The sequence below is a fragment of the Somniosus microcephalus genome, chromosome 9, assembly GCF_052327205.1.
Source record: "Somniosus microcephalus isolate GS21.2 chromosome 9, FLI_Smic_1.0, whole genome shotgun sequence".
Classification (NCBI taxonomy): domain Eukaryota; kingdom Metazoa; phylum Chordata; class Chondrichthyes; order Squaliformes; family Somniosidae; genus Somniosus; species Somniosus microcephalus.
The window spans coordinates 52,830,664-52,846,951 of record NC_140995.1 but is presented as its reverse complement, the minus strand read 5'-3'; the positions used below and the strand labels follow the sequence as shown (position 1 = coordinate 52,846,951).

The 16,288-nt window shown below is 42.1% G+C and overlaps 1 protein-coding gene across 1 annotated transcript in view; it reads left to right on the top strand.

Moving 5' to 3' along the window:
• Window positions 1-15,887, top strand: part of col9a1b (collagen, type IX, alpha 1b) — a 205,416-nt gene extending 189,529 nt beyond the window's left edge. The window contains exons 31-33 of the mRNA XM_085998169.1: window positions 8,099-8,287; window positions 8,870-8,947; window positions 14,646-15,887. Coding sequence (XP_085854295.1) covers window positions 8,099-8,287; window positions 8,870-8,947; window positions 14,646-14,830 — 452 coding nt within the window. The 3' untranslated portion in view covers window positions 14,831-15,887. The remainder of the gene's footprint in view (window positions 1-8,098; window positions 8,288-8,869; window positions 8,948-14,645) is intronic.
• Window positions 15,888-16,288: the final 401 nt, after the last annotated feature.

The window sequence follows — 16,288 nt, the reverse complement described above, 5'->3', positions numbered from 1 at the left end:
GACTTTGTCCGATCCTGTCACTGTTTTCCAAATGCTCTGCTATTACATCTTTTATAATGGACTCTAGCATTTCCCCCACTCCTGATGTCAGGCTTACCGGTCTATATTCCCCGTTTTCTCTCTGCCACCTTTTTAAATAGTCGGGTTACATTAGCTACCCTCCAAGCCATGGGAACTATTCCAGAGTCTATAGAATTTTGGAAGATGACCAGCAATGCATCTACTATTTCTAGGGCCACTTCCTTAAGTACCCTAGAATGTAGATTATCAGGCCCTGGGGATTTATCGGCCTTCAATCCTGTCAATTTCCCGAACACCATTTCCCTACAAATACTGATTTCATTCAATTCCTCCCTCTCATTAGACCCTATGTTCCCCAACATCTCTGGGAGGTTATTTGTGTCCTCCTTTGCGAAGACAGAGCCAAAGTATGTATTTAATTGGCCTGCCATTTCTTTGTTCCACATTATAAATTCCCCTGATTCCGACTGCAAGGGACCTACACTTGACTTCACCAATCCTTTTCTCTTCACATATCTATAGAAGCTTTTACAGTCAGTTTTAATGTTCCCTGGAAGCTTACTCTCATATTCTATTTTCCCCTTCTTAATTAATCCCTATGTCCTCCTTTGCTGAATCCTCAGGTTTGCTGCTTTTTCTGGCCAATTTATATGTCCTCTCCTTGGATCTGATGCTATCCCTAATTTCCCTTGTTAGCCATGGTTGAGTCACCTTTTTTGTTTTATTTTTATGCAAAAACCCTGTAGCCTGCACTCACTTCAGAAGAATTTGCATCTGCAAAAATATCAGCAGAAAGAGTTTGAGGAAATATTTGTGGGAAATGCATTTTACAGATACACAAGAGCCTTGTGAAGAGTGGCCGTGATTAATACTGTCTTAATTATTTCTGTTATATGTATGTCTGGCTTCTACTTTTATTTCTGCCATTCTGCTGCTGCTCCCTTGTACTGGAAGTATTAGTGTAGACATTCTTTTTTGGCATCGGGTTGTAAGAGCTTGGTGGGGCAAGGTCCTTGTTGCAAAATCAGGCACGAGCTGCTCACAATTTTCAACAACAGCTTGCATTTATATAGCGCCTTTACTGTCGTAAAACCTTCACAGGATCGTTATCAAACAAAATTTGACACCGAGCCACATAAAGAGATATTACGGCAGAGGTCAAAGAAGTAGGTTTTAAGGAACATCTTCAAGGAGGAAAGAGAGGTAGAGAGGCTGAGTTTTAGGAAGGGAAATCCAGAGCTTAGGGCCTTGGCAGCTGAAGGCATGGCCACCAATGGTGGAGCGATTAAAACTGGGGATGCTCAAGAGGCTAGAATTGGAGGAGTGCAGATATCTTGGATGGTTGTAGGGCTGGAGGAGATTAGAGATAGGGAGGGGTGAGGCCCTGGAGAGATTTGAAAACAAGGATGAGAATTTTAAAATCGTGGCATTGCTAGACCAGGAGCAATCCAGATTGGGCCAACTTGGCACAGCACTGCCACAGTGATGTCCTCCAGTGCTGTTCGAGTCAGACTCAAATAGACAACGCGATCACAATCGAAATGTAAATGTTAAAGTGAGTAAATTATTTTCAGTCCAATTTGGCTGAGTCCTGACGTACAAAATGGGCCGACCTCAAAGTGACAGTGAGGGGTGGAGAGGGTCATAATCCATTGATCTCCTCCCGCCCCCAACCACTGAAGTACAAGGTGTTCTTCATGGTAGCAGTATCTTTTGCAACTAGCAAAAAATCCTCAAGAGAAATGAAATCAGAATTTTTATTTTGAGACATTTTCAGTGTTACACACCACTCTGACTCATAGTAAATAACAAATAGATTAGCATTGCTTCCATTTGGCATGCGGCGGTAGTTACATTTTCACAGGACAATAGGCATGGTTGCCAAGATAGGTATCTGGGGCATTAGTCAGACGTTGTGGCACCAGTGTTTATTTACAGAATGCTTCATGCTCATTTGCGTCATATTGATATGATGACCAGATTCACCCATATCTGCTTTGCAGTGGGAGAATGCATGATTAGAGAATATTAATTTTGACTGATTAATTTTTAGATGTGAGGGAAAATTGAATGTATTTGATCAAATGTTAGAAGAGGTTATGAAAACCCTTGGGACTTTATGAAATTGTGGTCTATAGAAGGAAATTAACTGATCATTTTGAAAGTGCAGTATCAGTCTACTCTTGAAAGCCCCCTGCCCCCTTTTTGCCCCTCTCCTGAAAGGACTGAGTCACGCTGGGGTACAGTTCAACAAACACCTGTGACCCTCCATTACCTCACCGACATGACCATTCTTGTGTAAGCCTAGTCAATAAATATCGGGAGTCTATTTGACTGCAGAGGGCATTGCAAGTTCTCACCTGACGTCTACAATGGTGCGCTAGATAAAACCCGGCCTGATTTCCACCTGCCCCCCACACCACCACCCCCGCCCTCCCTGAGACCAGTTGTAGAATCCCAGCTCCTGTGACATCAGCTAACTTGATTGCTAAGCTTTGTCCTAACTTTGACTAAAAGTTTCAACTGCAATTTACTGTAAAATGAATTGCATGTAACTGCATATTAATGAATTGGAATAATAATGTGTCCTATCATTATCAACCTCATGTGATCCTTAGATAATCTGATACCTTGGAGTGTAATCGTGACTGTTTAAATAATTATTAGGCAGTATAGTGTTTTAGAAAGTCTTTAATAAGCTGTTTCATTACTCTTATGGGCTTAGAGCCGCTTATCCCAATTCCCTGTGAGCATATGTGCTGAGCAAGTGAAAACAGGTCCGAATGTTCGCCATTTGGGCAAGATTTATATTATCAGGCTCATCAAGGTTATGGATGTAGATGTTAGGAATGGGAAATTATTACAATTTCAACAACTAATGTCAGCATCAAATGTTCGCAGATCAAGGCAGATATTCCACTGTTTATTATTCATAGATCATAGATTCATACAGGAACATAGGAGCAGGAGTAAGCCATTCAGCCCCTCGAGCCTGTTCCGCCATTCAATGAGATCATGGCTGATCTGTGACCTAACTCCTTATACCCGCTTTGGGCCCATATCCCTTTGGTTAACAAAACCAATACCTTTGGTTAACAAAAAGCTATCAATCTCTGATTTAAAATTAACAATTGACCTAGCAACAGTTTGCGGAGGAGAGTTCCAAACTTCTACCACCCTTTGTGTGTAGAAGTGTTTCCTAATTTCACTCCTGAAAGGTCTGGCTCTAATTTTTAGACTATACCCCCTAGTCCTGGAATCCCTAACCAGCGGAAATAGTTTCTCACTGTCTACCTTATCTGGTTCCCTTAATATCTTGAAAAGTCTGATCAGATCACCCCTTAAACTTCTAAGTTCTAGGAAATACAACCCTAATTTGTGTAATCTTGCCTTGTAACTTAACCCTTGAAGTCTGGATATCATTCTGGTAAACCTACACTGCAGCCCTCCAAGGCCAATATATCTTTCCTAAGGCATGGTGCCCAGAACTGCTCACAGTACTCCAGGTGTGTTCTAACCAGGGTTTTGCATAGCTGCAGCATAGCTTCTATCCCCTTGTACTCTGGTCCTCAAGTCACACACCATCCTGACTTGGAAATATATCACCGATCCTTCATCGTTGCTGGGTCAAAATCCTGGAACTCCCTACCTAACAGCACTGTGGGAGTACCTTCACCACATGGACTGAGCGGTTAAAGAAGGCAGCTCACCAGCACCTTCTCAAGGGCAATTAGGGATGGGCAATAAATGCTGGCCTTGCCAGCGGCGCACACATCCCATAAATGAATTTTAAAAAAGATATAAAGGCCAGCATTCCATTAGCCTTTTTAAAAATTATTTTCTGTACCTGTTCATGACTTTTTAATGATCTATGTACCTGGACCCCAAGTCTCTTTGGACCTCCACTGTTTTTAGCTTTTCCCCATTTAGAAAGTACCCTGTTCTATCCTTTTTAGTTCCAAAGTGGATGACCTCACATTTGCTTACATTGAAATCCATTTGCCACAGTTTTGCCCATCACTTAATCTATCAATATTCCTTTGTAATTTTATGCTTTCATCTACACTGCCTATAATGCCGCCTATCTTTGTGTCTTCGGCAAATTTGGATATATGACTTTCTGTGCCATCATCTAAGTCGTTAATAAATACTGTGAATAGTTGAGACCCCAATATAGATCCCTGCAGAACACCAACAGTCACATCCTGCCAATTTGAGTACCTGCCCATTATCCTTACTCTCTATCTCCTGCCGCTCATCCAATTTCCTAACCAGGTCAATAATTTGCCCTCAATTCCATGGGCTTCTACCTTAGTTAATAGTCTCTTATGTGGGACTTTATCAAATGCCTTCTGGAAGTCCATATAAATAACATCCATAGACATTCCCCTGTCTACTACTTCAGTCACCTCTTCAAAAAAATTCAATCAGGTTTGTCAGGCATGACCTATCTTCTACAAATCCATGCTGGCTCTCTCTGAGCAACTGAAATTTTCGAGGTGTTCAATCACCCTGTCCTTAATTATAACCTCTAGCAGTTTCCTGATGGCACAGATGGAGGCCATTCAGCCCATCGTGCCTGTGCCAGCTCTTTCAAAGAGCTACCCACTTAGTCCCACTCCCCCTGCTCTTTCCCCAAAGTCCTGCAGATTTTTCCTTTCAAGCATTTATCCAATTTCCTTTTGAAAGTTATTATTGAATCTGCTTCCACCGCCCTTTCAGGCAGTGCATTCCAGATCATAACAACAATTATTTACAGCAAAATTGTAAACTTGTGCATAAAGAATGCATTTATGGCTTTTCTATACATAGCAAAGGATGGAAATGTTCCCTCAGTTTAATCAGACAAACACCCCATTGTACTTTATCCACTCCCTACACCAGCCATCTTTATGATTTCTCTCAGCAAGGTGAGCAACATAGTGTCATGTTTTGCTGAAATAGAGGCTACTTTGTCAAATAGATCCATACCTGCTGGAATTGGTTTGATAATGGCCAAATTAATTTTATCTGGACTCATGCCCCGCAGGGAAACTTTCACCTCATCAGTTTGAGTTACGAAAGAAAGAACTTGCATTTATATTGCACCTTTCACCACGTTAGGATGCCGCAAAGTACTTTGCAGCCAATGAAGTACTTTTGACTGGTCAGTGATGTAATATAAGTTTTAGGATTAAAATCAAAGTCCTAAATTGGAAAAGAGAGCGTGCTACCCCAACATTCCACCAGTTTCCTGAGACAAGTGTTGAGGTGCTTTACCTCCCTGTTGGAGATCATGGTGCTCATGTGGAAATATTTCTATAATATGTTTCATGTTGCTTCTTAATTCGATTGAACATTGTTCAGCACAAAACTAATTGGAAACTATACAGTCATCACATAAGTCTGATGTAATATACATTTTCTCACAGTGGAACAGAAAACCCAAGCCCACTAGCTGTTAAAATAAAAAAAACATTCACTATCAAAGATGAACTTGTTAGTTCTGAAAGGTGATGTGACATCCAATTCTGTTCATTTGTTCAAATTGTTAATTCTACAGACAAAAAAAACCTAGAAGTACTTCTTGCTGGTACATGTCACTAGAATGTTAAGATAAATATATAATATATGCACATGTATCTACAACCAAAAACCACATGTGCAATTTCAAAGTTTTGGAATTGTAGCTTGTTGAGCTTACCATCTTCCTGTTATGTTGATGCTGCTCCCCTGTTCTTGATGGATTTTACAATGATGGGGACATGGGTTGGACGTCAACCACAATTCTTTCTTTGAGTCGCTAAATTACCTAGCAGACTGCCCATGCAAAAATAGGAAAGCAAAACATTTGGGACAATATAATTAAAGGTGTAGATTCAGATGTTGAACTTTTCAGTCTTAATAAAGGAGCATTATACAAAGTATGCTGTTAGGTTTGGGATTCGCTTTCCAGGTTCGCTAGAGCATGCATTATGCTATGGGAAATCTTTGTCTCGACTGTTACCACCCCAATGCAATTTTCCTGAATCTTCCTCTGCTCCAAGCTCTCACCAGCCTTGTTTTCAGTGCCACCCTGTAACTATAAAAGAAATAACTTGCATTTATATAGAGCCTTTCACATTCTCAGTACAACCCAAAGCACTCACAGCCAATGAACATAAGAACATAAGAAATAGGAGCAGGAGTAGGCAATTTGGCCCTTTGAGCCTACTCCGCCATTCAATAAGATCATGGCTGATCTTCTACCTCATCTCCACTTTCCTGCACTATCCCCATATCCCTTGATTCCATTAATATTCAAAAAATCTATCGATCTCTGTCTTGAATATACTCCACGACTGAGCCTCCACAGCCCTCTGGGGTAGAGAATTCCAAAGATTCACCACCCTCTGAGTGAAGAAATTTTTCCTCATCTCAGTCCTAAATGGCCGACCCCTTATTCTGAGACTGTGACCTTTGGTTCTAGACTCCCCAGCCAGGGGAAACATTATCCCTGCATCTACCCTGTCAAGCCCTGTAAGAATTTTGTATGTTTCAATGAGATCACCTCTCGTTCTTCTGGACTCTAGAGAACATAGGCCTAGTCTACCCAATCTCTCATCATAGGACAATCCCCCCAACCCAGGAATCAGTCTGGTGAACCTTCGTTGCACTCCCTCTATGGCAAGTATATCCTTCCTTAGGTAAGGAGACCAAATACTCCAGGTGTGGTCTGGATTCTAGCATTTTCCCTACTACTGATGTCAGGCTAACTGGTCTGTAGTTCCCCGTTTTCTCTCTCCCTCCTTTTTTAAATAGTGGTGTTACATTTGCTACCTTCCAATCCATGGGATCCGTTCTAGAATCTATGGAATTTTAGAAAATGACAACCAATGTATCCACTATCTCTATAGGTTAGACCACACTTGGAATACTGTGAACAGTTCTGGTCTCTATGTTATAAAAAGGATATAGAGGCACTGGAGAAGGTGCAAAAAAGATTCACAAGGATGATACCAGAACTGAGAGATTAAATCTATCAGGAAAGAATGAGCAGGTTGGGGCTCTTATTCGCTAGAAAAGAGAAGATTGAGGGGTGACCTGATAGAGGTCTTCAAGATTATGTAAGGGTTTGATAGGGTAGAGCCCATGAATATAAGATAGTCACTAATAAATCCAAAAGGGAATTCAGGAGAAACTTCTTTACCCAGAGGGTGGTTAGAATGGGACTTGTTACCATAGGGAGTATCTGATGGCTTTATCTTGTATGTAATTAGACCCATGATACCAGATAAGCAACAAATTTAATAAATCGCAGCTCAACAAACCTTTTTATAATTAACTTTTATTTGCTACTACCTACAATGTTTCATTATCAGAAAAGATTCACTATAGTGAGAGTTACATTGGGATTTTGAAACTTCACTATAAAGGAAATTGTAACCATTCATTCCAACAGAATGTGGAACTTGCTACCACAAGGAGTAGTCGAGTTGAATAGCATAGATGCATTTAAGGGAGAAAGGAATAGGATGATATGCAGATAGAGTTAGATGAAGAGAGGTGGGAGGAAGCTCGTGTAGAGAATAAACACCAGCACTGACCTGTTGGGCCGAATGGCCTGTTTCTGTGCTGTACATTCTATGTAATTCTACGTAATTTCAATCATGTTACACTATACTATCAAGCAATGCACACCAAAAATACAGTATACATTTAATTGTTATTATTGGTACAGGAAACTTTGTGCTATCCGGCACCCACGGGACCGAGCTGCTGCCATTGCCTAAAAAGTGCCGTACTCTCCAGAGTTAATGTTGAGAGATATGGAGATTCTTATCTCCGTATTTGACAACAAACACTGTTGCTTAGCAACAGCTTCTAAACACTCGGGTGTGGCCCTAAAGCTCTGTAGCTGAAGCTGTTGTTATAGCTACAGACCTTGCACAGCTTGACTGTTCAAACAAAGCAAAAAAAACAAACAAAAAGAATAAAAAACGGCTGCTGATTTTTGCCGGTGGCTCCAGATTGCCGGATAGCTCGCCTCCGGATAGCACAAAGTTTCCTGTATTGTGTATTTTGTTGACTTTGACTTACAATTTTTTTTCTCTTATAGAACACTTGGCTCATTTGGCTGCCAGTCTCAGGCGACCTGAATCTGGTATCATGGGTATGCCAGGACGTCCCGGACCATCTGGCCCCCCAGGCCCACCTGGAGACAATGGTTTCCCTGGACAACCAGGAGCTCGCGGTCTTACTGGCCTCAAAGGTCCATCTGGTATAATCGGTTACAAAGGACAAAAAGGTAAGATGAAGCAAAACAGTGTAGCAACCAAATACGTTCCATTGAGGTAGACAAGTGACAGTATTGTACTTCCATTGAAATATATCAACAACACAAGGTTTTGGACTCACAAAGAGCTCTTCAGAATAAGTGGTAGATCTTGGATCAGCTGATATTGCTGTCTCCAAGGATGTCCCAATGTCTGTTGTCTTGAGGTCATTGCCAAACTTTTTTATTCACTCACTTTGACCTATATACTGCACCCGAAACCTGTCAAATTCTTTATATTCACTCTCGGCTTCCCTTCCTATTTTAATCTACAGATTTTAAACCCAAGCTTAGTGTCATCGAACCACGGCCTCTTGATTTGCCTTGTCTTATATCGTACTTTTTGCAAATTTGGTGGCATGCTCCAACTAGTTTTCTGAATTAAAAAAAGTGAATGGAGATTGTTACCACTTCATGTTACTAACGTACCCTGTAGTAATAGAACTGCAGCAACAAAGTATAGTTCCTATAAAATTTCAAATTTATTTTTTAAGCTCATACATTATTTCTACAATGGTAGTTCCATATTCTTATCTAACATGAATTTCTGTACAGGTGAATCAGGTGATAAGGGTGATAGAGGGCCAACAGGAAGAGGATCCAGGGGCTTTCTAGGACAACAAGGTCTACCAGGTATGAGCAAACAATGCTAAGCTCAGGTTGCTTCATCTTACAGGTTTCTTTTTGGTTGCTAAGGTTTTGAGGACAACTTTTCTCTGTGACTGTTGTACTCTTGTCTTTGCATAAGCTAACATAAGAATTTACCCTTCATGTTCTTACTGCGCATGTAAAAATGTTAAATAATTCTGCGTAATCTTTTTTAAAAGCATCAAAATGCTTCGACTTGGTAATTTTCTTGTTACAGGATCAACCTTGTGAGGTGGTTATCCGAGCTGGATTTTTGGTGCCCATCTGTGGCTAACAGCATAGAAACACCCAGGGCAAGAAATTGGGCACAGTAGCGCCCATCTTTTGGGCACTACGAAAGCCCTTAGGGTGCCAAAATGGCATCCATGGTGCCAGCACACTTCTGACACGAAGTGCGTCGGACATCATCTTGGTAAAGGGGTTAGTGCGCGCAGACTTAACGTCCACCGGAAGTATGCAGAGTGGGCAGATTATGACATCAATCAGTGTGCAATGCTGATTTGATGCCAGCGCTGCCATTTTGGAGCTCCACACACCAGCCGACTCCCTCTCTGAACCTTGCACAACTGAACACGTATTAAGCAGCATGAAGGACCCTTCACTTCACTAGTGCTATTTAAAGGGATCATCAACTAATTACAGGTTAGTTGCTGGTTGATTTCTTCAGACTGTTGCTACAATACGTTTTTGGTGCTTTCCATAGTTGTTTCAAGATTAAAAAATCTACAGGGAATGGTCTGGCAGGTGCTGAAGTACTTTTTGCTGACTGTAAGGCTTCTGCACAGATCAGTTACTCCTAGACATGGGTGCACCAGTAGGTCTTCCTCTTGGAATTGAGCATGACTGGGAGAATGAGCAAAGGGCACACAGAGCAGGACAAGCTGCAAGAAGAGAAGAAACAAGGAGGAGGAGGCGGAAAAGGAGGGAGAGGAAGGGAGGCTGCAACCTAGACAGCCCCTTTCTGCTCGGGCTGTACGTGAAGAACTAATTTGAGTGTGAAATCAGTAACCTCAACCTCAATTCCCCATTCACCAACCGTTCCACACACCTTACCTTCCCTCTGTCACTGACCATCACATCATCCTCTTGACCACAATGCAAAAATAAAAGCCAACACAAAATACACATTCCAAACCAAATTTATAAGTTAAATCATGCCATATTGCATACAAACTTAAACTACTCACCCTTGTGCATTCTCTTAGTGCCTGTCTTCTGTGTGTCTTTGCCTGTCCTAGTGCTCCTATGAAGTGCTACACCAGTGGCTGCAGCTGGTGGAAGGCTGCTGACTTTCAGTGGAGGAGACTGCAGATGGCCTTGGAGGATGACCTCGAGCAGCTCTGGGCCTAGAAGGCCCAGCGTCAGACTGCACCATCTCGACATGGGCAGCAGCTGTCCGGCTGGCTGGCTGACAGGCAACAGCAAGGGCACTGGCGGAGTGGCAGAAATGGGATCACAAATACTGTCATCCTGAGGGAGGACAGCAGCTTCATGCTCCCTGGAGTCACTGCCACTCCCCAGGGGCCGTGCCTCTACAATCCTAGTAAACTGTTGGAAGACAGATGAACAGCGAGGTTAGCGCTGGCTGCACGCAGAAATCATGATAACGAGCAGGCAACATGAAGATGGCGTGCTGCCTGAATTATATTGAACGGGTGCGGGGTAATCGCGCATCGCGATCTCCACGCTCGTTTTCGGGGGCTATCCAATTTAGCCTCCCTAGTGTCATATTTGTTAGCTGTGTATATGTTTATAAATCATCAGCACCTTTGAATCATTCTTGTGTTTATTAAAAGGATCTGGTAGCTGCATGTGTGTGTAACAGTTTGACAGCTGCTGCAACGGAATGAATTGTATGATGGAGTTTATTGAACGTGGTGCAGTGGCGTACAATATAGGCGAGATTATAGCGCACTCTGATTTGACTGGGAGCAGCTGTTATTCTGCTTTTTCCTTTTCCTCCCCCTCTTCTGAAGGTGCTGACTCATGTATGAGGTACAGTAGCATGGGTGCTGAGCAGCAGCTCAGCCTCTCCTCTCAGTTACCAACTGATCATTACACGTAATAGACTTGTTAGCAAAATTGAAGCCCATGGGATTAAAAGGGGTAGTGACAGCATGGATATAAAATTAGTTAAAATACAGAAAGTAGATTGTAGTGGTGAACGGTTGTTTTTTAGACTGGGGGAAAGTATAGAGTAGTGGTTATTAGGGCCACTGCTCTTTTTGATATATATTAATGACTTGGACTTGGGTATAGGGGGCAAAATTGGAAATGTAGTAAACAGTGTGGAGGATAGTAGCAGACTTAGCCAGACACATTGCAAATGCAATTTAATGTAGAGGAGTGTGAAGTGATGCATTTTGGGTGGAAGAATGAGGAATCTAAGCTAAATGGTACAATTTTAAAGGGGGTGGAGGAACAGAAAGACCTGGGGATTTACATACACAATCTTTGAAGGTGGCAGGACAAGTTGATAAAACTGTTAAAAAAACATATGGGATTTTTGGCTTTATAAATAGTGGCACAAAGTACAAAATCAAGGGGCGTGATTTTCCCTACCTTGGCGGGTCCGTGGCAGGTCGCGGCCTTGCTGCTGGCTCCATCCCGGCCTCCGACTTGACTTTCCTCTGATTGGGCTTGTTAAGCCCACCCAGCGCGCTTCCCGGTCCAATTGAAGGAAGCGGGTCTGATGACGTAATTTGATGATGCGTCATCAGCCGGTTTCCTTAAAGGGACTATGCGAAAATTCACTTTGACATTTGTGCTGTCAGTGTTCTGCAGCATTGAAGTGCTGCAAACACTGACAAGCCCTGCACAGAGGTGCATGGCTGCACCTATGCTCTCCCATGACAGCACACAGGGAGATCACCTTCCCTTCCAATGGACGGAAGACACCTCCCCAGGAGACCAACACATCCTGGTTGCACATTGCACAAGAGGGCACAAGCAGGGATATAGTCAGGAGGACCCAGCTGCAGTGGCACAAACCTTTCAATGATCTCAATAGATCACGAAATGTTACTGCAAAGCCACACTCAATCTCATCCTGCTGTGCCACTCATCACATCCCCATCACTCTGTCTTCCCTACCCTACTCCTGCACATCCTTACTCACACCAATTAACCTTGCGCCTCCACACATCCCTCTCTATCTACATTATCACTTCTCCATCTCACTAACCACCCCTCACACTCACCCTCATCCTAATGCAATCATACCAATTAACAACACAAGGGTAAGCACTTGTGTGTTTTAGCCAATGTTCATGTGAAGTTTCTGTTAATGTGCTGTCAAACATTGAAATCTTTATTTTCAACACTTTGCGTTCTTGGACAGATTTGTGTGCACCTTTGGAAGTGGCTTCGTAAATTGTAGTGAATGGTGAGACATAACGGCACTCCCCCCGCAATGCTGATGAGTGTGAAAGGAATGGTTTGGCCATTGTAGGGATGATTTATGTTGTTGGTGTGGGGTGGTGCCAACCTGACACATCATGTGGCAACCAGGGTGTGCAGTGTCAAGTGAAGTAAATGTGGCCATGGTGAGGCCAACCCTGGCGTCCTGGCCAGCAATGTGGTCAGGTCCTGTGCAGCATCAGGCGATTGCGGAGAAGGTTGGTGTGATTGTTGGTGCTGCTGGTGTGCCGGTGATGCCGGTGTTGCGGCTGATCGTGGTCAGATTCTGATGACTAAGGTGAGAGAGTATAAACCGTACCCATGCTGATGGAATAGATGGTAGGTGGACTTGAGATGACAGAAGCAATCTGTCAATTTTGTTCCATGTGATGACATTGGATAGAGAGTTTGGTCCAAACACTTGCAACCTGCACAAAGCTCAATCTGTCTTCCAAATGCAGTAAGCAACAGCTTCTGAGTTTGGAAAGTAAACAGCTGTGAGATGCGAGCTTTTATGGCATATTTCAAGTTGTCAAGTAATGAGATGATTCCATGGCCATTCAACTCCCGCCCAGTTTAACAGACGAGCAGCGTGGACCCCGTTGGCGAGCTGGTAAATTCTAAAGGTGAGCTCAAAATTGTTGTTAATCCTCTCTTAACAAGGTCATAATGATCTGAATTGCCCCCCCACCCCGCTGCGTGTCGACCCGCTGTCAAAAAAACCCCACTTTCCCACACGACCCGCCACCAATCGCACCTGCTGACCCCCCAGAAAATTCCTCCAAGGAAGTTATGCTAAACCTTTCTAAATCACGGGTTAGGCCTCAGTTAGACTGTTGTGCCCAGTTTTGGGCACTACACTTTAGGAAAGGTGCCAAGGTCTTAGAGAGGGTGCAGAGGAGATTTATCAGAATGCTACCAGGGATGAAATACTTTGGTCATATGGAGAGACTGGAGAAGCTGTGATTGAGGTTTAAGGTCATTGGCAAAAGAACCAGAGGAGGCGATGAGGAGAATGTTTTTTACCTAGTGAGTTGTTATGATCTGGAATACACTGCCTGAAAGGGTGGTGGAAGCAGATTCAATAGTAACTTTCAAAAGTGAATTTGATAAATACTTGAAAAGGGAAAATTTGCAGGGGTATGTGGAAAGGGCAGGGGAGTGGGACTGATTGGACAGCTCTTTCAAAGAGCCAGCACAGACACGATGGGCCGAATGACCTCTTTCTGTGCTGTATGATTCTGTGAAGTTATGAAAAGCATGTGTCCTGCCACACTTTATGTAAAGTACATATCATAGGTCTGTATTCAGGATTGTTTTCGGGTTATCAGCTTTTTTGAAGCTGTTGCTCAGTTTTTGCGAGCTTTTTTAGATTATCATGTACACATTTGGTCTTCTGACTTTTGGCTACTGTGCATTTTCTCCCAGCCGCTTCACCATTAATCTTTTGGGTATGGACCCTTTCAAAACTGAAAATGGAGAGGCGGAGAGGCATGTTAATATGACCAGAAAAAGGGGAGAGGGCTTTTATGATATTTAAAAAAATATATAAATATATATTCCCTCTCGCCTTTTTCTGATCGTATATACATACACAGATTATCTCTACCATACCTAAGGGTCCTGACAGTTGTGATGTTTCATGTGTCTTTTGGGCTTCATTCAGTTCTGGGCTGTTGCTGTAATCGGGGTCGAATGATGCAAACTGGGATTGTGGTGAGGAAATCCCGGTCTAGATGAGTAACTCTGGTCATGTGTGACCAGTCACTTCAGGGAAGTATTGGATGGCTGCTGGCATTGTGGGACTATACCCATCATAAATCTGTCCCTTTGCAAGAGGTGGAGTGAACAGGAGTAGGCCATTTAGTCCCTTGAGCTTGCTCTGCCATTCAGTGAGATCATGGCTGACCTGTACCGCAACTCCATTTTACCCACCTTATTCCTTGATACCCTTACCTAACAAAAATCTATCGATCTCAGTCTTGAATGCTCTAATTGTCCCAGTATCCACAGCCTTGTGGGGGAAAGAATTCCAGATTTCTGTTACCCTCTGTGTGAAAAAGTGCTTCCTGATATTGTTCCTGAATGGCCTAGCTCTAATTTTAAGATTATGTCCGTTTGTTCTTGATTTCCGCCCCCCCTCCCCCGCCATCAGAGGAAATAGTGAAGGAAACAAATTAGAATGAGATTCAAAATTTAGTTAGCATAGATGGACAGCATCAATCTGTTCGTACTTTGTACAGGCCATTGGTATTAATCACAGAATTGTTTTCCTTTGTTACAGGGGAGCCTGGTAAACATAGCTTTGGCAGGGATGGCCGTGATGGTGAGAGAGGCCCACCTGGAAAGAGTGGGCAGCCTGGTATTCCTGGTCCTCCTGGGCGTGCAGGACTTCCCGGTTACTGTGATTCCTCTGCCTGCACACAAGCGTTACGGGCACCGCCACCAGAAGATGTAAAAGGACCGTGAACTATTAGTGTCTAACTGTTAGGATGTGGAGCAAGTTGCGGAGAAAAGGAAGAGAGCTGAAACCCACATAGGCTTTAATCTGGGAAATGGACTTTAATTTTTTTTTTAACACTGTTTTGTTATGAGAAAGAAATTGTACTTGACGACCTAATTCCAACTGATGGTGCTCAGTAACTATATTGATTCTCCATTGGAAGTGCAGTGAGATTAAAAGATGACCAAAAGAAAATGTACTTTTGATAAGTTCTTAATACCTCCCCCCCGGTGTGTTACATGGTACATAAGTCCCCTTTATTTTCCAATAAATAACCAAAAAGAGAAGATTGTGTTAATTATTACCTCAGAAATGATATCTTCTATTTTACATTGTAAAATTTAAAAAAAACAACTTAAGAAAGCAGTTGATGACTAGTAAGTTGTTTCTGCTAGTTTTGCTGTTTGTATATACTATATTGTATACTAAACCTGTTAACAGGAAACCATAAGGTTTCATTTTGTACAGAAGTGATTGTCAGAGACCGTTCATGTTAAAACATGCCACAGAGTATCTTGTGTGCTGTAAATCTCTGTAAACATCTGAGTCTTGAATAATTCAAGAGGAAGCATTATTTTTTTCTTGGTATATGAGTTTAATAATTATGAGTGATGGATATTTCATCTCAGCAACTTTGGTCTAGTATGTGTGAAAAATGTTGAGTACTTACTTGTGCCCCTCTGCTTATGTCTTCTTCGGTTAAGTTGGCATTTAGCCACTGTTTTAAGCAACTTCAATTATGGAAACAAACAAATACATTCAAAGAAAACACATTATTTATTTTAACGCTCTAAAATGACATCTTTTCGTTGTACCGGAAGAATACAATAAATAAAAATTTCGTAAATATGTGCATGTTTTTCTATGAATGGTCAGTTTAAAGCATTGCTAGTAGCCCAATCAGACAGCAAACCTTGTTGCTTTTCATTTTCAGATTTTTTCCCAGACAAGAGATTTGCAGTGTACATGTCTTTGTAAAAAAAAATATGGATTAAAAGTATCACACCATTTATTTGCAATAAGTGACTGATTTAACTAGTTATTTTTTTGAATGTTTAATTTATTTGAAGATTTTTGTAACCTAATTTGTTACTATTCTCTCCTTTCAGCTGGGAAAGAACAAAAGAAAATAGCGCTGGCTTTAAAACCAAATATTCTTTATCACCTGATTATCTCCGTGTTCACACAATGGTGCACACAGCACAACGGATCACTTTTGTTGTGTGGGTACAGTTTGGATGTACTGGCGATAAAAAGAAAAACTATGGACATTAGAGGTCTGAAATAAAAATGGACATTGACTGAAAGGCACAGCAGGTCAGCCAATCAGCATCTGAAAAGAGGAAAAAAAAAGGAAGGGTCCCACATGAGATGTTAAGCCATTACCGCCTGAAATATGTATTTTTCTCTTTCAGTTGTTCAAG